The sequence below is a fragment of the Serinus canaria genome, chromosome 15, assembly GCF_022539315.1.
Source record: "Serinus canaria isolate serCan28SL12 chromosome 15, serCan2020, whole genome shotgun sequence".
NCBI lineage: Eukaryota > Metazoa > Chordata > Aves > Passeriformes > Fringillidae > Serinus > Serinus canaria.
Window position 1 is genome coordinate 10769699 of NC_066329.1, and position 23364 is coordinate 10793062.

General features: G+C 39.1%; 1 protein-coding gene across 4 annotated transcripts in view; it reads right to left on the reverse strand.

Moving 5' to 3' along the window:
* Positions 1 to 23344, reverse strand: part of KNTC1 (kinetochore associated 1) — a 32163-nt gene extending 8819 nt beyond the window's left edge. The window contains exons 1-49 of one of the 4 annotated variants that reach the window (XM_009092433.4): positions 23214 to 23344; positions 22415 to 22546; positions 22172 to 22292; positions 21685 to 21800; positions 21332 to 21404; positions 20719 to 20796; positions 20555 to 20589; positions 20205 to 20315; positions 19232 to 19325; positions 18784 to 18836; positions 18418 to 18530; positions 17999 to 18053; positions 17244 to 17342; positions 16818 to 16861; positions 16650 to 16715; positions 16486 to 16561; positions 16189 to 16314; positions 16006 to 16095; positions 15407 to 15472; positions 14959 to 15020; positions 14463 to 14574; positions 13605 to 13748; positions 13324 to 13380; positions 13140 to 13241; positions 12791 to 12907; positions 12157 to 12300; positions 11793 to 11891; positions 11276 to 11379; positions 11057 to 11162; positions 10583 to 10717; positions 10067 to 10186; positions 9686 to 9755; positions 9540 to 9607; positions 8876 to 9168; positions 8516 to 8688; positions 8232 to 8329; positions 7280 to 7421; positions 6769 to 6825; positions 6075 to 6238; positions 5494 to 5601; positions 4660 to 4788; positions 3964 to 4080; positions 3483 to 3592; positions 3099 to 3309; positions 2351 to 2440; positions 1987 to 2158; positions 1549 to 1607; positions 1192 to 1408; positions 539 to 612 (exon numbers count right to left, since the gene is read on the reverse strand). In XM_009092433.4, coding sequence (XP_009090681.3) covers positions 539 to 612; positions 1192 to 1408; positions 1549 to 1607; positions 1987 to 2158; positions 2351 to 2440; positions 3099 to 3309; positions 3483 to 3592; positions 3964 to 4080; positions 4660 to 4788; positions 5494 to 5601; positions 6075 to 6238; positions 6769 to 6825; positions 7280 to 7421; positions 8232 to 8329; positions 8516 to 8688; positions 8876 to 9168; positions 9540 to 9607; positions 9686 to 9755; positions 10067 to 10186; positions 10583 to 10717; positions 11057 to 11162; positions 11276 to 11379; positions 11793 to 11891; positions 12157 to 12300; positions 12791 to 12907; positions 13140 to 13241; positions 13324 to 13380; positions 13605 to 13748; positions 14463 to 14574; positions 14959 to 15020; positions 15407 to 15472; positions 16006 to 16095; positions 16189 to 16314; positions 16486 to 16561; positions 16650 to 16715; positions 16818 to 16861; positions 17244 to 17342; positions 17999 to 18053; positions 18418 to 18530; positions 18784 to 18836; positions 19232 to 19325; positions 20205 to 20315; positions 20555 to 20589; positions 20719 to 20796; positions 21332 to 21404; positions 21685 to 21800; positions 22172 to 22292; positions 22415 to 22540 — 5196 coding nt within the window. In that variant the 5' untranslated portion in view covers positions 22541 to 22546; positions 23214 to 23344. The other 3 variants (XM_018916717.3, XM_050980620.1, XM_050980621.1) reach the window with 3 other exon arrangements.
* Positions 23345 to 23364: the final 20 nt, after the last annotated feature.

Here is a 23364-nt window from a genome sequence, read left to right on the forward strand (position 1 = left end):
ACTATTTAGGGTTCTTTGTGCCTCAACAACTCCATAGGAAGTCTGAGATTTATAATCAAAGCTGAGATTCTTATTCACCTTTCCCTGTGAAAGGAAACCATGTGAAAACAAGCCTGAGAATCAAGTCAAAGCAGATTCTCTTTATATCTAACCCTGCAAACAGCTAAAGAGAGTCTTGAAACTGTAAGCAAAAATTAATAATGCTGTTATTGATCAAAGCTGGATCAGATTCCACCTCATTCTCCTGCAGCAAAGAAAAATGCACTCAAGAGAAGAAGGAACAAATTATTCTTCCCTAAAACTGCTCATTTTTTGTCCAAGCTCCAAGAACACTGAGCCTGATTTTTGCAGGAGAATGTTCCAGGACAGAGGAGATTCTTCTGGGGGTCACTTCCCCAAAAAGTATCTCCCAAATCAGGGTTGGTTATGGTACAATTCACACACCACTGCTCAAAGCACCAAAAATTAAAATACAAACATAGGTATTTTGTGATTTTTGTAAGGACTTCACAACAATCTGGCAAGCAGTTTCCCTTACCTTAGCTGTAGTATTCTTCAGCCACTTCTTGGCCAGATAGAGACAGAGTTTCAGTGCCTGGACATGGTCAGGACCTTTTTAATGATTTAAAAAGAAGGAAGGGAAAGAAGTAAATACATTTTCATTAATCCTTCTTAAACTATATACTATATCCATTTTATTTCGAAGAATTTAAAAAAAATTAGAAGCTATTTAAAATATTAGGAAAAACTTTTGTGTCTAAAGAGCAAAAATGTATTATTTATTTGGATTCAAGTAGCAGAGAAAGTGATTAAATTGGGCTGAAATATTGACTCTTGGTGGAAAACTTGTCTGAAGATGGTGTGAACATGGAGAAACTTCTGGCAGGACAACAGTGCCAGGCTGGATGGGGCTTGGAGCAACCTGGTCTAGTGGAAGGTGTCCAGGTTTGGGCTGGAAGGACCTTAAAGCCTTTCTATGATTCTACAAGCAGAGTGGGGGGAAAGGATTTGGTGGTGATGCTGTGACATCAAATGGGTGTTTTTCCAACCTCTGGTTCCAAACTGGATGCAGGAGATGAATTCCCTTTAAAGCTCCAGCTCTGCTGGGTGTTACTCAGGATCAGTGAACAAATGTTTGCTCCCACCTTGCTCTGCTTGTCCCATTCCTTCCCCATCCCATTTGCAACTCACCTGTGGGGAATTCCTGGGCAATCTTGTGAGCCATGGCCACAGCCCACTCTGGATTGACAATGGCCAGCAGATAGGACTGGAGGGCCTGCACAGTTCTCATGGTTTCCTTGTTGACAATGGAGGTGCAGCCACTGCTTCTCATTTCAAATATTTTTGGTTTCAGTTTTTTTTCAAAGACACGTCGAACTGCAGACATGTGGAAGGTATCCAGGGAAACCTGGACAAGTGGAAAAGTAGATGGAGAGTTGTCAGAGCTTCTACAGTGAGGCCAACATCATGCAAAAGAAAAATGGAAACTTCTTATTTTGGGGTGTGGGGAATAATATTGAAATCAATTCCTTCAAGCTGTTACTGTACCTTCATTAGTTTGGAAATCAACAGAAGGGTTGGGAAGGTTTCCTCACTGAGCTCTGCAGCTGAAAAGGAAAAGTTGTCTGTGAGTGTCTCACAATCCACTGGCAGCTTCCTCTGTGCAATGAAGCACTTGGAGTTTATTGGTGGATGGGGATCTCCGTTGGGAGAGAAAGGATCTGATCCTCATTATCCCCACTGGGCTGGGAGTGGGATATGTGGATAAATTTTGGAGGTCCTAGGAAAGAATTTGAGGACAAACCTCACACGTATTTATCATCTTAGCTCCTCTGGGCAGCAGTTTGGGAGCACAAGAAGTGCTTTCAGAAGCAGCTGGGATGAAAACTGCATTAATGAAGAATTAGAGTTCATATCCAACATAAACTGGGGCATTTGGAAGGTCAGAGATGGCAGAGAAAGAGGAATTTGAGATCCTGAACTTACAAATAATGTTCCAGAAACACTTGGCAGTTCTGAAGAACAGCAGGTGAAAGGGCAGCCTGGTGTGAGCAGCTGGAGACAAGGGAATCATCTGCTCCAAAACATATTGGTGTTCTAGGTCCACTGGGGGAGAAATCCTGGTGTAAGACTTCAGATGTTTGAGGAGACTCAAAGCCTGGGGAAAAAAAAAAATATATATAAAAATCACTGAGAAATTACCAGAAATCACTTTTTTAAGGCTGTTTTCTGAGGGAAAGGTGTGTACATGGAATTATTAATTTAATTTCAACAGTGCTGAATAGCTCCATCAATAAACAGACAAAGCAGGATTGAGGTGCCATTAGCAAGGTCACACATCTGGACACACCTGGCTCAGCTGGATGCTGATGTTCTTCTCATCAGCACTTTGGATCACTCTCAGGACAATTTCCAGTGTTTCATAGTCATAAGGATCCAGCTGTTCAAAATAATAATCTGTTTCAGAAGATCTTACATGATTTGTCTTATAAGAACATACAAGTGTGTTGATTTTTCCCAATTTTAATACCAATTGCTGTTTCTTCAGTGTTATGTTGATGTAAACATCATGACATAAAACTCTAAAACCCTTTCTTAAATCCTAAAAAAAGACATCAGAGTTTTGCAGAAAAAGCAAACAATAAATGCTGAAAACAAAACAAACCCCCAAACCCAAAAAACTCACCCCACAAAAACCCCAACCCTCCAAAATCCAAAATCACACCCCAACCAAACAAAAACACCCCCAAGATATCATTTTTAGCCCCCACCTATTTTTAATGTAGAGTTCTTCCAGTGTATTTAGAAATGACTTTTTTGTTTGTTTTCTGGCTGGTCAGTTTTTAAGGGAAGTGGGGATGAAAGACTCCTGCCTCTCTTTTGAGAAAATTAGAAATGTGGCTGTCATTTCTTTTGTAGAGAAGCAAAAAACTGAATCTTATCCTTTACAAGCTTTAAGAAAATTTGGAAAAAACACAACTTTTCACTTTCTGTGCAATTATTCCTCTGTCATCCAAGTGACATGCAGCAGTTATGAGATGTAGATTCCAGGCATGTGACTGTGTTGTTTTTTTGTTTTATTTTATATTTTTTTTTACCTTGTACAATATTCCAGTGAGGCTCATGACCAGGTCTTCAGTGCTGTTCAGCAGAGGGATTATTTTTAGTGCTCTAGCCAGTAATGTGGAATGAGGTTGCCTCTCACTGCTTTCTGCAGAGTCATCTTCAACATCATTTGTGTTGGAATTCTGGAGCAGCAGGGTTTCAATGGAGAGCTGCAGTGCAGCATCACTGTCCAGCATGAAAGTGCTAGGGAGGAACAGAATGGGATTTCTCTGGGAGTTTTGGTGTCAGAAATTAATCCAAGGCAGGATGTATTCTGAATAGCATTTTTAAAAATATTTATTAGGATTTATTGAAAGCAAAATAGATTTCAGTGGCCATGGCTGCTTTTGCAGCATTAGATTGCATGGAATCAGTACCTGCAGTAACTGGAGATGAGAGCTGTGTCCACTTCTGGGTTCTGTACCAGCACTCTTATGAGCTCTTTCTTCCTTACTGGTGGCTGTCTAAACACAGTCTCAAAAGAAATCTGCAGATAAAAACATTTTCATCTGCTCAGGAGAGTCTTTCAGACAATATCAAAACTAATTCCTTATCCAGTGAAGCTTTGACTTCTTTTAATTTCAATCCAGATACTTTCAGAGCAGGAAAGAGCAGTGGATTTGCTCATTATCCCTGTGTTAAATAAATTTTTTTCACCCCCACCCCAATTATTGCATTACAATTTTTGATGTTTATTTTTGCAGACAAGCAGAATGAAAAATCAAAAACAAAACCCCAACTTTGCTTACATTTGAATGGTTAATCTGCCTAAAAACTCTCCCACATCCCAGATTATATTGATATTATTAACTGATTAGTGAATAAAACCCTAAAATAAGTAAATAAATAAAAACTTACACCAAATTTACCAAGCTGGATGCCCCATTCTGCATCAATAACCAATTCCTGGAATTTTCTCTTTTCTTCTGCTTCACCATATTGGTCAGCAAGCTCTGCTCCCACCAGAGCTACTGCCTAGAAGGAAGGGAAAGGAATTGAATATAAGTCTAAGAAATAATTTGGAAATTGGGAATCCTGAGATCTAAATCCTTAGAGGAGCTTCAACAATTCATAAATGATCACACAACTGTGTAAAATGAAATAAAACCTCAGAGAAGGTGTCAGGACTACCCCACCTCCTGAGCTGGCAGCTCAAAGCTGCTTTAAAATTGACTTTCTCTAAACATTTCCCTAACATTGTAGAAAGTAATACAAAAGGTATTTTTAGGCATTTTCTCAGAATTTACATTACTCTCCCTCCCCATTTCTTTACTTCCCATCTTCCTTTATATTTTAATATTCACTCATTCCATTCTGGAGAGCTGCTGCCAGAGAACAACTTATCCAAAATACAGCAGAGATATCAATTATGATGGCACCTGAAATAAATCATTTCAAGCTTTGGAATAAGTCATGATGAGGTTAAAAATCACATTAATATTGACAGCAGCTCCCCACTGTGGTACAGAGGCAGCTCCTCTCCCAGGGCCCTAAATGAAGGATCTCTTTAACCTTCTCTGTTTGCTGAAGAAACTCAAGGCTTTGGGAATTTACCAAAACTTTTCTGTAATTCTGCCATGAGTTGTTTATGACCTCCCACAGTTTCTTGAACATTTCTTCCTTGGGCAAAACAGTGCAATAGCCCAGGGCCAGGTTCTGATCGATGACATGAGAGTTGAACACCTGTGGTTTGGGAGAAAAAAAAATATAAACTTTAGGGATTTATTTAATTTCTTCATTTCTTCAATAGGTATCTTTGTATCAAGTGCAACACAGGAAAAATACTCCAGAATTTAGACATGTATTGGGTCCTTAAGTTAGGGAGGAAAAAGAATAAAAATGCATTTCAGGATTTAAAATTTAACATCTCAGTATTCTGAAGCCAGTGTGAAAGTGACTTCCCTTAGTCTAAGCTGCCTTAAAGATGATTTATTTTGGTTTAAATTGCAGGTTTTGCACAGAGCTTTTTAAAACCTTCCCCCACCTAGGAAAATCACTCATCTAAACAAATCCAGGATTTCAAATGAGATAGAGAATACCTACAGATCCTAAAGGCCACTGCAGTCATTTGGGACCCTAAAGGATCCCTTAAGGGTGAGGCTCCCACTGTCCAGAACCTTCCAAGCAGAGCAAACTGAGCAGGAACAGCCCCAAAGGGGCTCAGAGACTCTTTGGAAAAGGCTCTTCAGGGAGGTGGCTGAGACACCCCTGCTGAAGGTGTTTGAAGATGGGGAGATGTGCTCAGGACGTGCTTTGGGGTGGACCTGGCTTCAGTTCAAGGGTTGGGCTCCATGATCTCGAGGGTCTTTTCCAGCTGAAACAATTCCATGTGGCTGCCAGGTAGAGCAGAAGAAAGTGGCTCCCTCCCCCTCTGCAGGGGATTCCTACCTTGTGCAGTAAGTTCAGGACAGAGGTTTTGATTACTGAACTGCTCCTCTCCTTCATAGCCATGAGGATGCTTCTGGTTTCAGTGAGTAGCAGGTCATTGTCATGTGGCTGGTATGAAGAAAACAGCATCTAACTAAAAATAAATTCCAAATCTTCAACTTCTTGTCATTTACAGCATAGTAGGAGATGCTATAGTAATGGTATTTTCAGATTTATTTAAGGCCTTACAAAGATTTCTTCTAGATAGAAAGAGGATTTCTGTTTTCCAAGTGCTTTTGAACTGAGAAATGTCTCTTGAATATTCTACTTGTGACTTTTCCCATACTAAAGCAACATGAAGGAACAGAGTAACCCATAATTAGCACTCATTCTAGTCTCTGCAGGAAAGTCAGGAATAAACTTTAGTTCTGAACACACTTTGCAAAGGGAGAGGACCATGAAAAAAGGGAAGAAACCACATCTCCTTTCACAAACTGACTCAACATCTGATCAAGTGGTGCTAACAAAAGGTCACAGTGAGAACCTTGGAGATTTAATTCTTTAAATCCTTAGAGAACTATTCCAAACTTGCCAAGAGTCACCTTTTGACTCGGGGACAGTTCCACGGTGTTTGAAATGCCATGCTGGAGGCAGGAGCCAAAGGCACAGAGTGTGAGCTGCAGGGCCAGCTGGAACTGGCTGCACTCCAGCAGGTTCTGCACTGCTGCAGAGAAGGGAGATCCAACAGGCAGCAGGAAGTTGTGTCCTGTGAAATATTTCAAAAACAACCCCAGAAAGTAATTATGAAGCATATTGTTCTTGGAGCTAAGATCAGAGCAGTTTCTCTCAGAGTTATGACTCAGGATTTGCCTTAGTTCCCTTTAAAACCTAAAATCCCCAGGGCTTTTAATTTAATACTGATTCCCATTTTAGTCCAAAATCCATGAGTTTTTGACCAGAAGTTGTCTTATTGGACAGGCATTGATGATTTTCACTCACAGTGGTAGAACTGTCCTGAAGTACAGGTTTTGAGATGCTCAGAAATGGAATGGTGGGAATTAGCACCCAAACTGGTGACTTCTGTGCTGAACCAAACCATCCCCTAAAATATGGCTTTAAGTGGAACATCTAGGCACCTGTAAAACCCCCTATGAGTCAGTCATGCTTGTGAAGGGTGAATTTAAACCCCATGTTTTCCAGTGGTCTCTTTAGACTTTCATTGTGGTGGATCTGCCCTCATGCCCCTGGAACTGGGTGATTTTTAAGGTCCTTTCCCACTCAAGCAGGGTGTGATACCTTTCATGAACGTTCTGTGTGCCAGACTTTGAGACTCCAGGGGGTACAGCTTGTCCTCTGAAAGACAGAAAATGCTCATCAGTAGCATGCCAGGAACTCAGCAACACCAGCAAGTCTGGGAGAAACCTAAAAATACCACAGGACAGGACATAAAATAGAGACACGTGAGCCCCAAGAGCCATTTGCTGCTATTTTTAACTGTGCCTGCTCAGAATTTATTTTCTAGGAGGGAATATCTTTCAGACTCACAAAGGAATCCAACAGTTTTCAGTAACTACTTTGTGTGTGAATCCCTTGGATGAGACAGTCAATATTAAACTCTCCATCTGTAGAAATAGGAACCAAACCCAAAGTCATCTTTCCATTCTTTATCCCTGATGGGTATTTCTACCATGAGTTTGTCTAATTGACATTTCTGAGGTGATCATTTCTACACATGAACTGAATTATTTCTATTTCTAGATAAAAATCAGATTTTCTATTGTGTCAGTGTTGAGGAGAACAAGCTCACCACAGATAGGCAGAACAGCAGAAGTGAGTTCATATGCAACTGGAAGAGATGTCTGAGGATCCAGGACTATCCCATCTTCTCTAAAGAAATCATCATAAGTCCACTCTTTGTAAGGATCTTTATCTCCTCCAGAAGTTGTTGTCTAAGTAAGAACATTGTCAGAAGGACACACAATAAAGGGCAGAGTTAATGAGTCCATAACAGGTTTCTGGTTTGGAATACAGGAATAGAACATGATGTTCCATTTGAAGGTAGTAATTCTGTTCAATGGCCAGTGGCTAAAAATCCATTTCCTACCTAGAGTGGCCATATTTATCTTCATGTTGCAGCTGTTTAGTTGCACAGCCAAAATGTACTCTTATTCAATTTAATGGAGGCTTTCATGGATATTGTTGGCCAAATATTATAAGCAAACATTTTGCAAATGGACCATTTTCTAGAAAAATAATATTTTGTGCATAAACAAGCTCAGCCACTCTGCTCCACTCCAGTCCAGCTGTAAGAGCCCATTAATTTCAAGTAGCCTAAAGCACTGCTTGACCTAAACAGAAAACAAAGCTGCAATTCAAGAACTTGAGCATCTTAAAGTTTTACAGAACTCTTGGGAAAGCTTTCACACAGCACATTCATTTAAAAACCAAACCCTCCTTGCCATACTTTCAAGCCAGCTCTCTGCCAGTCCTGGCAGAAGCTGTTTGATAAAATCCCTATTTTCAGCAGGATTTATTGTACTGACATGTAAGTGGAGAATGCTCCTTGTGCTTGTCCCACAGCTGCACTGCTTTTAGGACACAAATCAGTTCATTCTTTGAGCTGAAGAACACACAAATTCTAGGAAATTCTAGCTAATTTTTATTTGTGGGGTTTTTTTTTGTGTTGTTGGCTTTTTGATTATGAGAGCTGAAGAAATGAGAGGGAAAAGAATACATGCAGTGAACAGCACAGCAAATACCTCTGCTGTAGATTCATAGCTGTCCATTTGGCATTGTCCATGAATTTCCTTGGCAAGTGAGGTGTATTTACACAGTTCCAGACAATCCAACACTAAATCTGTGAAAAGATTGAGGTCATTAGCAGGAATGGAAGGTTCATCTGGCCAATTAAAAGGAAACAATATTGCAGCACCTATTTTCACAGATGCAGGTCTAGAAATTCCCTTGGTTTTCAGGTTGATTGAACTCTGGTTGGAAAGCTGGGCTCCCAACATGAACCCAAGTAAATGGGAGCAGGAATTACCTGGACTGCACAGTGTGGCTGCCTGGCCAGCCAGCTCATGGATCAGTGCTGGAAGATTCATCCCATCAGGAGTGATCATTGGAACATCAGCTCCCAGCATGTGGCAAAGCCTTTGGCACACTGCAAACAGCAGCTTCCCTGTCTTCTCACTCCAGCTATTTTCATAGAACTCCCTAATAAGAAAGAAAAGGGTGTTAAAAATAAAAAGCCAATAGTTCTTAGGGTTTTACCTAATTATTTTCTAATTATTTAACTAAAACAAAAAGCCTTTTCCTTTGCTCTACATGATTCAAAAAATGGCAGAAATAATTCAGAGAAGCCCATTAAAAGTGAGGATCTTGAAAAGCTCTGCAGTTTTACCTGCATATATTGACAGCCACTTCCACTTTTCCATCATCCAGGGCTCTCAAGGCCAGTTTTTCTCCCAGTTCATGCTCTGAGACTTGCAGGAGCAAAGCCAGTCTGTACAGCCTGGATGCACTGGGAGGGGATTTGGGCTTGCCACCTTCTGAATTACAATTCACTGCTTGCACATTTCTAGACTTGGATGCAGATCTGTCATGTTCATAAGAGCTTATGTGACTCTCAAGAAGTGCAGAGATCAGTGAAGGGTTCCTGTATTCCTCATCTGAGAGAAAGATATCAAAATACTCCTGCAACAAAAACAACAGAAAAATATATATTTATATCCATATAACTCCCTTTAAATTGCTTTTTTTACTGTATTGAGATGTTCATAAATTCTTACAGCACTTTATCATGAGCTCTTTGAAGTGGTAGTAATTAAGGCTTCAGTGACAGTATCTAATTTTTGGTTTAAATAGACAACTGAGTTCTTATTGAGAACTCCCCCAGACTAGATTAAATTGGTAGATTAGGCTTAGAATCAATTTGAAGTTAATAATAAAAACAGCCTTTGCATGCATGTTGTAAATACAATTAATTTTTAATATGATCCAGGTAATAAGAACGATTGCAGTAACTACAGCAATCAAAAAGGACTTAAAACAATAAAAATACCCACCTGCAGGGCAGCAAGTGTCTGAAACAACTTGAGGTTTTCTTCACATTCATATTTCTTCACAGGATTGTCTGTTGGAGGAGAAAAACAATTAGATTTTGATTCCATTTACACAAGGAAGATATTAGATGTTGAAGTTGTACCTTTACCTTTTTGAATGCTGAGCCAAAATTTGAGGACTTCCACCAGTGTCTTGGTCATAAGCATTTGTGGTTTTTGCTGCAGGAAAGGAAGAGGGGTTTATTTTTATTTTTTTAAATGTTGCCAGAATAGACTTGGGCTTCAGCTCTTAAAACACAATGCAATGTTCCACAAACTTCTTAAACAACAACTACCAAGCCTAAGGCACAACCAGTTGAAAAGCAAAGGAACAGAAAGTTATTTTACATATTCTTTATAGAACAGTAAATATTTTATAGGTGTAATGTGTGTTTATTCCACAGTCTGTCAGCTCTCATAGGAAATATCCACACCTCTCCCTTTTCAGAATAACTTGTGTGCACACTTTGTGGTGGGAAAAGCCTTGGTACCTCTTCAGGATCATCTGCTTTGTTCTGTAACACCAGTCTTCCCCACAGAGTCAATCTCTCTGCAACTTCCTCAGCCTTAGCAAGAGGCAGAGATTTTAACAAAGTCAGAGATTCCTCTCCCTGAAGGGAGAAAAAGAAACAAAATTAGAACAGAAATATTAAAAAGGAAAGGGCATTTGCATTTGCAAAGCTGAGTTATGTGTACATCCTTGTTCTGATGCACAATGGCCATGAGGGTAAATAACAATACATGAAAATGTGTAGAGACTTCCATTCCAAACTCATCTGGTGTATTGCAGGTCACAACTTTCACCCTATTCTGCCACAAAAGGATAAAGCTCTGACAAAGAAATCATTTTCAGTGCTAAACATTGCTGCTAAGGCAGTTAGGTGTCAAATTAATCATTTGAATTAAAAATACTTATAAGATTTCAGCAATACAACTTGTCACTCTTTTGTCAAGAGGCCTCAGTGTCTGTAGATTCCAGGATCAACTGCCATGAAATATTTCCCTACCCTTCCTTTGTCAATCAGGTCCATCATCCTCAGGAAATAGACTTCCCCAGTGGGCAGCAGGTAGGCTTCCACAATTTTTAGGGCATCCTCCAGGCAAGTAGGGGTATCTTGTTTGAGAATGTATCTCACAAGCCTCTGTAAGAAGAAAACAGAAATGGAGTTTAGTTTGTGGATGTACAGGATAACAAAGGAATTGTTCAGTTTGTATCAAGCAAGTTACCTGGAAGCTTAAAACTTTTATCTAGAGAAAAACTGGCTGAAGTATAACTGGGAGAAAACAGGGCTTGGGGACTGAATTAGCCTGGGAACTCTGAACATTTGTCTGGTGATATTGAGGAATTTCTCCAGAAATATTTATGTCTTCTAATGAAAGGGAGATGTTAAAAAAACCCAATCCAAATGGTTAAAAAAAAATAAATCACCAAGTGCTGTTCACTGTGACCTTTGGAGAAATCTAAACTCTTGGTAACTTACCATTATCATCTGCTTGTCCTTTAAAAGACTGGTATCTCTTATCCCATAGGCTCTCAAAAGCTTCTTCATCTCCATCAGTCTGTAACTTTCCTGTAGTAACTTCACTCTGGGAACAAATTCAGCCATCATTTGCTACCCCCAGCTGTGGGATTTAATCATCCCACCACACCAGACACACAGCATTTCTCCAGCCAAGGGTAGCCTGTGCATGCTGCTTACTTGACATGATTCATCTCCAGGTGCTGTCTGACCAGCTGCTCCACTGCTGCACTCCATGGCACCACAGCTCCATGCATTATCTGCAGGACTGCATCAAATTTCAGCTGCAAAAGGGACACAAACAGCTCACTCTTCAAAATAAGTTTCAAAGTAATCCCTTGAAGTATTGTGCATGTGTGACTGATCCCTTTAGGCAAGCATTTTACTTTTTTGCCCAATCTTCACTCACATAAAGGGCATTTATTGTCATCACATGGTTGTCAAGTTCAATTAGAAAATGATTGCAGTCATTTATGCCACTGTGGTTCCATACATTTTAAAATCCACGTGATGGCATCACAGCTACAATTATATCCTCAAAAATTATCACAGGGGAGATGACTACAATAGAGTAAGAAGATAACATCATACTAATTTCTCCTCATTAAAAATGTACTCAGAGCATTATGTAGACATCATTATTTGCTCTGAACTGATGTGCTGGAGTCACTTGATGCCTTTGATGAAACATACTCACATCAGTGTCAGAGATGCAGCCAATGACAGCCACTGCCTTGGCCTCCCAGGCAGTCTCAAACACTGAAATGGATCCTGTCCGACAGCGCTCCAGCAAATCCTGTGTTTTGAGAAAGGTGATCAGAACACTTGAAATCAGAAAAGATAGGAGTATCTTATGATATGAACAAAAGTGTAAAGCTTTCTGGGCATTAAGGGATTGTTTCATAACTGAAATAGAAACTGTCATTAAGTTCATTGACAGGAATAGGATTAATCTAAAAGCTGGGCCTAAAATTCAGTTGTAAATTCAAATGTTCATCAGACTTGGTTGCTACTTCCTGATGTTGAAATAGCTTTCTTCAAAAGGAAGAAAATATGGATACCTTGACATACTGTAGAAGAAGCTCATCTTTTTGTAGCTTGTGTTCAGACAGGTAGGGTTTTATAAACTTCTCCAAAATTGATGGGACAAGCTCTGGTGCCAAAATTTTATCAAGCATGCGAAACACAATAGTGGCTGCATTTTCCTGGGCAGCAAGTGAGAAAAGGCCATGTTAGAACATCACTCCTGTCAGTGCAAGGCCATTTTCATCTCTGATACATAATCCAACATCCAGAGGCCACTGAAATCAGCTGAAAGATTTCCCTCTTTAGAGTCTTTAAAGATTTAGAATCCCTCTTTAGCTCAAATAAACCCTTTCATCTACAAAGCTTCTCTTGTTCAGTTGTACTTTCAATTTCTCTGTTGCCAATCCTTGTTCCACAGTAGATGATCTGTAATAACCTGCAAACCACAGAGTTTGACCCACAGCTTCTCAGCCTGTCTGGTTATATTCATAACCCGAGTTGAAAGAAAAGTTGTAACAACTTCTCAAATAGTCTCAGCAGCTTAGAATGGAAATTTAACCAACATCCATCAGGATTTCACTTTTGTCTGACTTTAAATTACATGCTATAAGATTCTTTTCCTTGTCAGAACAACCTGAAAAGCACTTTTTCAAGTGTCTGCACTGTTACCTTTTCAAAATCACAGAATGCCAGCCTGCAGTTGTATTTTCTGTACAGATTTCTCAATTCTTGTAAATCATTTACCAGCTTCTTTAACCTCTGTATCTCTTCATAGTCACCACACCTCTGAAACAGTGTTGAGAAGTGAAATGTTAAGAGACAAGACCATTGAGAGGCTGTCATCCACTTCAAATCTTTAAACACAAGAAAATTGCAACTTGGTTCTTTCCTTTCATGGAATTAAGTCAATGTTCACCAAACCCACCAGTGATATAATTATCTTCCACTCCAGCTCTAGCACACAGCACCTGTTTGGAGTTTCCTAGTAGCTAATTCTTGTATTTATTACATTTCTTACCAAAGGAGTCCACTTGCCAAAAGCTGTCACTCCCAGTTCACCTTGATTCTTACTTGTAAAAAAAATCTCTGCCACTTGAAGTCCATTCTCAGGCCAGTTTGCCTGTCCAAAATAATTGATATTAGCAAACCATATGATAAATGTAGAAATACAAGATAGGCCAAGTTTCTGCAGTGTGATTTACCTTGTCAGTTAATTCAAGGTTTCGAGCAGCTTGTTCCAGCCATTTTGCTAATATTTTCTGGAAAAAATACAGTTCTAAGTAGAGTTATGCCATCTATCAAAGCAAAATTTGCCATTAGAAACTTCTTTCAAAAGAAATAATTTCAAATATAAACACTAGGGAAAAGAATCCATTTGAAGGACAGAGGAACAAGTGCCTGACATTCAGAAATCTGGAGGTTTGACAGTAAAATCATCCTAGTGTGAGAAAATGACAATTTACAGTTCTTAAGTCAGTCTCACCTGTCCATCTGGCACAACCCTTCTTGAGAAGGGGATCACAAAATTTTTAAGCCACGCACAAAGTTCCTTCAAAGGAGCAGTGAAATGGATGGCATTGAGCAAATCCTTCAGCATTTTCTCATCAAAGCTGCTTTCAAAATCAGCCTAAAATATTAAACCAGAACAATTACAGATCCATGGAGTAAATGTTCATCTGGTACTCTGTAAAGCTGTTTCACTAATAGTAAATTTCACAAATACAAAGAGACAATCTCAGTAGTCATAGACAGAAATTAAATAAATAGCTCTGTTCAGTAAAACCAGTTTGGTCTTCTTAAAAAAAGACCTAATTGAAGGAATTTCTTAACAAATGACACTGTTCTATTACTTTCACACTCGTTCTATAGTTCTGATTTATTGAGAAAACAATTGACATGGAACTGAAAGTCCTGCACTAAAAAATAAAATAACAGCTCACACACACACACACACAGTCTTACACGTGTCACTCAGAGTAAGGAGTCTGTGATTATTTTTAAAGGATTTTAAGGTAGGCAGCAAACATCCACTTAGTTCTGAGAGCTGTGCTTGCAAGAAAGTGAGTGGAAGATTACAAGCACTGCAGAATAAATCAAATTGCCATGACTTAGAAATATGAATTCTGACAACAGAAATACCAGTTTATTCCTAAATCAATAAGAAGTTCAGCCTCCTAAGCATCCAGGTGAACAGGGAATCATTGTGGAAATTGATGAGATGCTGCCATGGACCTTTGCTTTTCTGAGGAGCTGTTTTGTAACAGCTCCTGTGAAATTAGGCTGGAAAATTGAAGAGATTTAACCCCCTCCATAAATCCCAGAGATGTCTGTGCCACCTCACCTGATGCCTTAGCCAGAGGTACTGTGCACAACCCAAATTTCCTTCTTCCAGCTGAAAAACAATAATCTTGAACACATCTTCATTATTCAGGAATTCTGTCCAAGCAATGCCACTAAAAGTGAGGGGGAAGAGAGGCTTTGCCAAAAGTTATTAACAAAGAAATTGGGGGAGAACTTGAAAAACTTTCTACCTAGTGCTGGATGTGGTAAGAAACAACAGGAGTGGTACTTTGTGTTTGTATAAAATCACAATCCTTCCTACACATCTTGAACAAAAAACCCCAACTATTTAAGTGGAAGTGCAGTACATAATTTATGTTTTCAATCTATAGGATGACTCAACCTCTGCATTCTTTCTTCTCCACAGCACAGGATGGGAAAGTTAAGAGCTTGAAGTTCAATGAATTCATATTAAAAAACAGAAATAATCTTAATTTCAGTGGTACAGGCTTACCAGTCACAATTCAATTTACTTTAAATCTTAAACACAAACAAACCTGAATTTCTCTAGTCCAAAAGCTTCACAGAATGTTGTAAGCCTTGCCTGAGCTCTCAACACCTGAATGCAGAGGAGATTTAAGGTTAGTATCTGACTGAACATATTACATTACAAGATTAGAGCACTGATTCTCCTTGAAGGCAGATGATGCCAGTTTATAACAGGACTAAACAAAAAACAAAATGAAACTCCAGAAAGTACTTTAAGAAAGGTTCTGCCTTCAATTTCTGGAGCATCTGAAACTGAATCTTTCTATGACTGAAGGAATGGCTTATTTCTGAATCTGTCATTACTGAGGTTCTCTTTCATACTATAAAATATAATTTTGTTTAGATTTTTTAAAAACTCAGCAGTAGTTTACAGTTATTATTTGAATTTACAGTTTGTAAAACTCTACATTTCAATTGTTTATATGACCCTGTAGATCCAAAAAAATTTGTCCTCACCTCAGCTATGGATACTGGAGCCCCATCAGATGGTGGAGCATTGGTTCTGTTCTCTTTCTTCAAGATCTGAAAAAAGGACATGAAAGAGTTTGGCTGACAACTCAGAACATGCCAGACAGGACTGAGAGTGCAGTAAAGACATGAGCAAGAGGTCAGGACTCCTGTAAATTGAGATTTTACAATGTTAGATTGGATCCAACCTGATCCAGTCTAATCTGGTTGGATTTCTGCATGGATGGAGGATCAGACAGATCATGTGTATCTCTCTGGTTCTGTTTGATAAGACTAAAACAAAACAAAAAAAGTGACCTACTTTGAGCTTTAGTTTGAAAATTAATATTATAAAGGTACTTATAAAAACTAAACCCTGCTTTGTGATACAAAAATAAAACTCTGAGCTCTTTCTTGCCCTTGAGCAATACCAAGAACGAGGTTGGAACAAGACTTGCTGCGTCTTCATGTCTGGTTACACAGGATTTATAATGCCTTTATTTTGCCTTTTGGAATGACTGTAACTGCTCTGTGCCCCTCTCAAGTTGTACAGAAGGGTGGAATAGAATTTGAAAAGTAGAAGAAATAGAAACAAATGAAGCCCTTACTCTGACTTTAGCATAATTCAGCATTTCTCGAGTGGTTTCATACAGGGGCCATGGAGCATTGAGGCAGTAATTCACAACAAACTGGCTGTCCTGCTGGCATAAGGAAACAACTGCAATGAATTCCAAGATCCTTCATAATTTGAATTGTTTTAGTGGGGAGAGAGGGTAGAAATACAAACAAACCTGAATTTTTTGCAAATTTTCTTTGGCTTCATTGCCAAGATCCAGCAAGGCTTCCTGGCCATAACTCCCAAGAGAAGCTGAAGCCAGTTTCTCTAAAATAGTGTTTGCCTTTACTTTGTATACAAGCTGTTCAAAAAAGTAATACAAATATGGTGAGTTGTTTTATAAGGTAACATTCCACTTGTAATAGCTGTAATATTTTTAATACTTTCTATTGGACTATAGGGCAAGGACCTTCTCATAATTTCAGTTATGTTAATTAATCTCTAATGTGTTTCTCATGAAGGAACAACTCACCTCAACATCCAGTCCAAACTGAATAGCAAAATTCTCTGCTTCAGTGAATTTGTGTTTGTGCAGTAAACGACTCAGTCTGGGGAGGAAATCAAAGAAACCACTCCAATGTAAGTCCAGATTTAAAAAATAATAATAATACAGTGGTTTTTCACAGAAACCAGTACCTATTTTCTGGCAAGGCTTCAGTTAAACTTCTCATCACAACTATAGAAACTGGGTCTTCAGAGGGCCTGAGGACGAGAGGGAATAATGTGAATTTATTAACTCTATGTAGAAGTAATCTGCCATTTTTATATAATAATGAGCTAGTTACAAACAAAATATTGTCTTACATCTGATGCTTTTCATGAATTCCTTCCAAGAAGTATATTGTATCCTGTAGTGTGCAATGACAGAAAGCATCAGGTGAAATGAATTGAATCCCAAATAAATCCAGAGCATTTTTCTATGCTAAGAGAACTTAAAACTCTTCCTTCAGTTTTTAGCTGTAGCAGCAGCAGGAACCACTGGCAGTGCTATTGAATAGTGCAAGTGACCTCAGACTAAATTTAAATTGTTCAGTTTGCTTCATAAAAGGATATTTTTCTCTATCCTAAGGGGGCATCACTTAGTCTTTCTTTGTATGGTTCCTGCATAGTTTCTAGCAGAAATTGGTTCTAACCTAACAAGAATAACTCACTACCCTCTTTAATATTTCCACATATTAAGACAACTGTATTTCTTCAAAGAACAACAACAAAAAAATCATCAAAACCTACAGTGCAAATCCCACTTTGAACAAGGGAAGAAACAGGAGACACTTCCAGAGAATAGAGCTGTTGCATAGTGGGCAATGCAAAAACCATTAGGCTTCTCATCTATTAAAAAAAGGGAGAAAACAGACAAAGTTAGAATTACTTTTTTCTCTTACACTGGTGAGAGAGTGATCTTTGCAGAATCATTTCTGAATTCTATGGAATTAGAAGGCAGTATTTGTAGGACTTTTATGAAATGCAGATCTCCAGTTTGAGGAAATTTAATGAAGGTTCAGACATTGCCTCCCTCTCTCTCTCTTGGTCTATCATGTAAAATTCAACAGGTTTAATCTAATTTTTAGAATTGCATAATGTTCATCCTGGTATTTTATTTCAGTTGACTGCACTGACTGTAGCTGGGGGTAGATGCTGAAGGCAGCAGAGATATTGTTCTGAAGAAATCTGGGAAGGGGTGTAAGACAATAATACATTTTGCTGCTCCTCCTTGTCTGCCTGCCTCAATAAACCAAACAAACAAACCCCAAACCCTCCAAAAAACCCCAGCCAGGGCCAGCTTGGCCTGGGCACCTCCACAAGAATGCCAACAGCCCTCACTTGCTACACCCTGAGATGTAAATGGTCACATTTCAGTTTGGATTTAAGCTCCTCAGAATTCTCTGTGCCCCAAATATTTTGCCACCTCCATCCCTCTCCCCTTTTTTTTCCTTTGAGCAACTGCATCACAATTAAGGAGCAGAAAACAGATCAGGAGATTTTACCTGTTTGTCATCTGGCATTGTCATGACAATCAGTTTCACATTGGCAAGCCCTTGCCTAATGAATGAGAAAGAGATAAAAGAAAGCAAAATTTGCTGTAGGAGTCTTAGGTTAAAACTATGAAATATTTTTGCTTCTGTGTTTTAGAAAATTTTGCATTCCATGACAACAAATACATTAAAAAATCCCTTTATATTTTAATATATAGTTGAATAGTTTCTAGCACTTTCTCCCACTTTAGAACAGTGGTTACACTTTTCCACAAATTATGTTAAATCTTAATTTTTCAGGAAAAGAATTTCTATCAAGGACATGCTGTTTTGCAGCAGCATCTGGGCCAAAATAATGAGATATTTCATAGAAATCACAGCACCAGACAATTTATCACTTCTCAGGGTTGGTGCTGTAACTTTTCACTTACCATGTGACTTGAGAGGAGTCTGACTCAGTAGTGAGAAGAAATTCTTCAATATGTGTTAAAGGCCAATCCCAGATTAGAGTGAGAGAATAAATGTCCCACATGCTTAAGATGTTCTAGATTTTAAAAAAAACAGACATGAGTTCATATTTTCCTCGTAGAAGACAATTTTTTGAAAAAAATATTACATTTTGTGGCTTAAATGTAGAATTAAAAAAAAACAATACAGGAAGATCAAGATGCTCCTGATATAAGTAAATATAAACACCTTCATTTTACAAAAATTTCACTTTAAACCTTAATAAATATGCTGATAAGTTGGTTCAAGAACATTGTACAGTGAAGATTAAACCAAATCATTACCCATACCTCTGTATCCAAAACAAACAGCTGATTGTCAAGGACTTGAAGTTTTGCAGCACCTAAAAAATATGAATACTCACATAAATTCATAATTTTTCTTGAGATATGTATCAGAAGCAGAAACATATTCAAACACACAGACAGATATTGGAAACCTTGTGGTTTAACCTCATGGAACTTCCTGGGACTGTGCAAAGTTTACCTTAAAGTGGCTTGTGATTTATGTAACTAAGTGAAACTGCAATTTTAAAGCCCCCATTTTGGCTGTACTTTTACAAAACTGTTTTGTTTGGTATATGTGAATTTATTAAAAACAAAGAAATTAATTGAATCAATGAAAATGAAATTTAATGAAATTAATTTATCAAAAACATTGAAATAACCAAAAAATAGTACATTCTGCAATTAAATAAGAAATCTGCACTTGTCTATAAAAAGATAAAACCTTCTTTACCTTGGATCAGACTTGAATCAGCAAAACTTTGAGCAGACACCAAGGCATTGGTGGGGTCCACCTCCCATTTGGAGAGTACACAATCACCTTTACCCTGGGAGGAGAGGCAAAGAAAAATGGGGTTAGACAGGAGATATTTGACCATTGACACATCTGCTTCTACCATTGATCTTTAACTTGGAAAGCTGCAAAACTAAACTTAACTTCATTCCTTTACTGATGTTCAGAAAAAAACATTGATTTCTTTATTTTTAATTAAACATTTTTCCTTTCTCCTTTCAAGGCCAGCCTTTGTAGCAGTGATTGTTACACTCAGCAGTTTTTTGCTCTTTGAAAAACAGTATTTCAAAATATTCACTTTTCTTTCTCATAGAACATAAAAGCTGAATGAAATTACTCTGGCCCTACTGAGGAAAATCCCACTGAATTCAACAGGCTTCAAAAAATCAACTCAGAGAACTTGTTTGCAGTCCCAAATTAGATTTCAAAGCAAGTCTATATTTTAATTTCTTTATTAGTTGCTGTCCTTAATTCATGCTTAAAAGCTTTGTTGAATTAAACCTTATTATTTTAGCAGGCCTTTTTGAATGAGAAGCTGATTGGAAGATTCCAGCTTTGGTTTTGTCTGTGATCTCAAGGATAATATCTACAAACAATCCAGCCTGTACAGACCAGGAACTGGTGATTTACTAGACTTAGAAACTCAGGGTGAAAATATTTTCCCCTCATCCATCACAACAAAGTAATTTTGGAAATGACAGCAGTTATTTCCTGATGAGAAAAACTATGGACAGGCTGCACAAGTGACAGCCTTTAAACTGACAGTGAAGGAAATGAAAAGCAAAAGAGTGCAAAAAGCTGAAGAGCTGCTTGAAAAAGAGAGACAAATTTCTGGAGACAAATTTTGTTGCAAATCAAAAAATGCCATCACTGATCACGTGAAAATTGTTCTGATCATGTTCTTAGTGCTTACCCCAATTATCAGATGGATTTTATTCATTGAGCTGCTGATGACAAAATCCTGACAGCCCAGGCTGTGATGCTCTCCTGTGGCAATGAAAGTTGTCTTTATCTGTCCTTGTAACTTGTGGGTGGGAGAGAAGGGATGTCCACAAATGGGGAAGAAAAAGAGTTGATTATAGAACCAGTGGATAAAACCTCTGCTCATTTCTAAATGTACAGAAAAAGTCAGCTAAAAGTCAGAAACAGTCACAGCTATGAGGGGGAATAATGGACTGGTAAATAGTCAATGGAATGGACAGAGCAAAGTTGGGTGACAAACCCTGCACTTTTAACCATTTTGCCAGTTTCCAGGTTTCTTACTTGCATTGCTGTAGTCATATCCATGTTCTCAATTGCTAAATATTAAAAAAAAAAAAAAAATCAGTGTTAAACTTTTTCAAAACTTTAAAAAGGCACAAAGGAAGTTTTTGAATACCGGTCTCCCTGTTCCAATGAAATCCCAAGGGGTCTGTAGCTATTCCTACCTTTCTGTGTTTTTCCAAGAGGGACACACATAATGCAGAAGCATCCATTGCTTGTGAGAATGAACATGTGATAAACACCTAAAAAAACCCAACAGAAATATTTCAAACTGAAGTATTCAAGAGCAAGTAATGAGAAGACTTGCTTGTAAACAGGACAGTGAAATAACTGACCCCCAAAAAATCATCTGACCAAGAGATTAGACTATTTTAAACAACAATTTTGTAATTTCCAACTAGGAGCAGAATAATATATATATAATATATTCTATTGTGACAGAACAGGGCTGGGATCTTATAGAACGGAACCACTGAACTCTGATAGAAGAAGAGAGAAGGAATTCTTCCTTTTTTAAGCATTTTCATGTGTTTAGCACAGTCTCAAAAGAAAGAGGGTTTGAGTTCTGAATGTTTGTTTCCTATGGCATTTGTAAAATAATCAATGAGATAAAGAATCTTCTACAACTTTGCTTTGCATTGTGCACATAAAATTAACTTTTCTCTATGCTTTTTTGTATTACTTATTTTGTAATCTCTTTACCTGAGAGCTATTAAAGGGGAAAAAATTCACAAAAATTCAGACAAAGGGGGAGAAAAAAAATCCTCCACTTCTTACCTGCATCTGCATTATCTTTAACAAAAAAGAGATTTGAGTAGCTCTTTTCACTTGCAGATTGTTCAACCAAAATCTAAAATAGAAACAGCATAAAGACTATTATTTTGTATTTCACTAAAAATATTGAAATATTGATTATCAGTTCTTGTTTATGCATGCCATTCCTAAATAGATTTTCCTTATTCATTACTCATGGGAACAGAGAAGTGCCCATTTCACATGTTTAGTTAGAATATGTGGTCAAAAAGGCAAGGGTGGTTATACTTTGGTATTTGGAAAAGTTATTTAAAAAACCTGAAGAAAGTCTGAGAACAAAAGGTTCTAAGCAAGATTAAATAGAAAAGTTACTGTACCTTTGTTAGCAAGGTTTGCTTGGATGGGATGTGGATAAGATGTAAACTGCCACTTCTTTCACCAACCACAAGGAATTGTTTGTCTTGACACATACCCACTACATCCACGATAGTGTCTGAAAAGATTCATGGCAAAATGTCAGCTATCAAGATTTGGGCTTTATGAATAAATATTAACACAAGGATTGGACAACACAGTGTCCCAGATTTCTTCAAAACAAGTTCTTCTGGCTAAATGAAATATGGGAAGAGGCCTAGAGGGAATCGTTTTGGTATCCAGTGAGAACTTGGAAAGGATTCTAATGAAATTGTACTGAAATAGTTAATTGTTTTCAGAAGCCAAAATCACCTTTTATTACTTAGGTGCTTGTTATAATGCTTCCCTTTACAGGCTAGTCAGACACTTCCTAGGTTTTCCTGTACAAACCTAGGCATTTTAAAAGCCAGTTTTCACTTGCCAAGTGGAATTCCAAAGGAAAGAACTCACCAAACTGGATGTGCATCAGAAGAGACAGCCCAGTGCTGTCCAGAAGTGAAACAGATCTGTCCACAACAACAATGCTGCCATCCCTGGAGCTGCATGCATGGAGCTGGGGGTTCACAGAGACCTGGCAAGGGAAAGGTTGTTTCACAGGAACACTCCAGAAAACACAGCCAAGGAGCCCAGGTAATTATTAGACAAAAAAGACAAATTAATTAAAGATAAAAACACAGCTTTGATGGGTTGTACCTTCTCTGAAGATGTGATTTGCAGCAGAGTATCCACCTGGTACAAGGCGGTGCCACACTCCTGGCCCAGCCCCACCGGGAGCCTCCCCGTGTCCTCGTTCAGCAGCAGCTCGATCTCGTTCCACATCTTTGTCTGCGATAAACATTTCAGGAATGCCTTGTAGAGCAGACAGCTCTAAAATGTTACATGGCTACAGGTAAGTTATTCGTATTATTACTGTACGGGGGCACTGTGTACAAGAAGCCTCGTGAGGATAAAGAGCTCGTTTAAAGCCAAGGGAGCAGTGTGCATGCCGGCCTGGCTGAAGGCAGCTTGGGGAGAAGAGATTTCACCGAATAAATTCACTGCCAGAGCGCTCCCCACCATGCTGTGAGTGTCCCTGCTCACAGGGACAGATTCCCTGCCCTCAGGGACCCTCATCCCCTGTGCTTGGTGACAAACCCCAGCCCACAGGGACCGCCTACTCACCGGGACCCCCATGCCCTGCCCTCAGGGAACCCCTGCCCCTGACAGGGGTGATGAACCCCTGACCACAAGGACCCCAATCCCTCACTGGCCGGTGACATCCCTATTTCCAGAAGGACACCACACCGGTGACGTTCCCGTGCCCCCGGGTACCCCCGATCCCCTCCACCGGTGACACTCCTGTGCCCTCGGGTCACCGCTCCTCTCAGCAGTGACACTCCCGTCTCCTCGGGGTCCCCCGATCCCCTCACCGGTGACACTCTCGTCCCCTCGGGGACCGCGATCCCCTCACCGGTGATACTCCCGTCCCCTCAGGGTCCCCCGATCCCCTCACCGGTGACACCGCCGTCCCCTCGCGGTCCCCTGACCGCGCCCCCTCGTCCTCTCCTGGGTTTCAATTTGGCGGGAGCCGGGACAGGCTCAACGGGTCGCGGTTGCGGCCAAACCTCCTCGAACGCGAAGGCGCCTCCCCGGCCCATAACGCA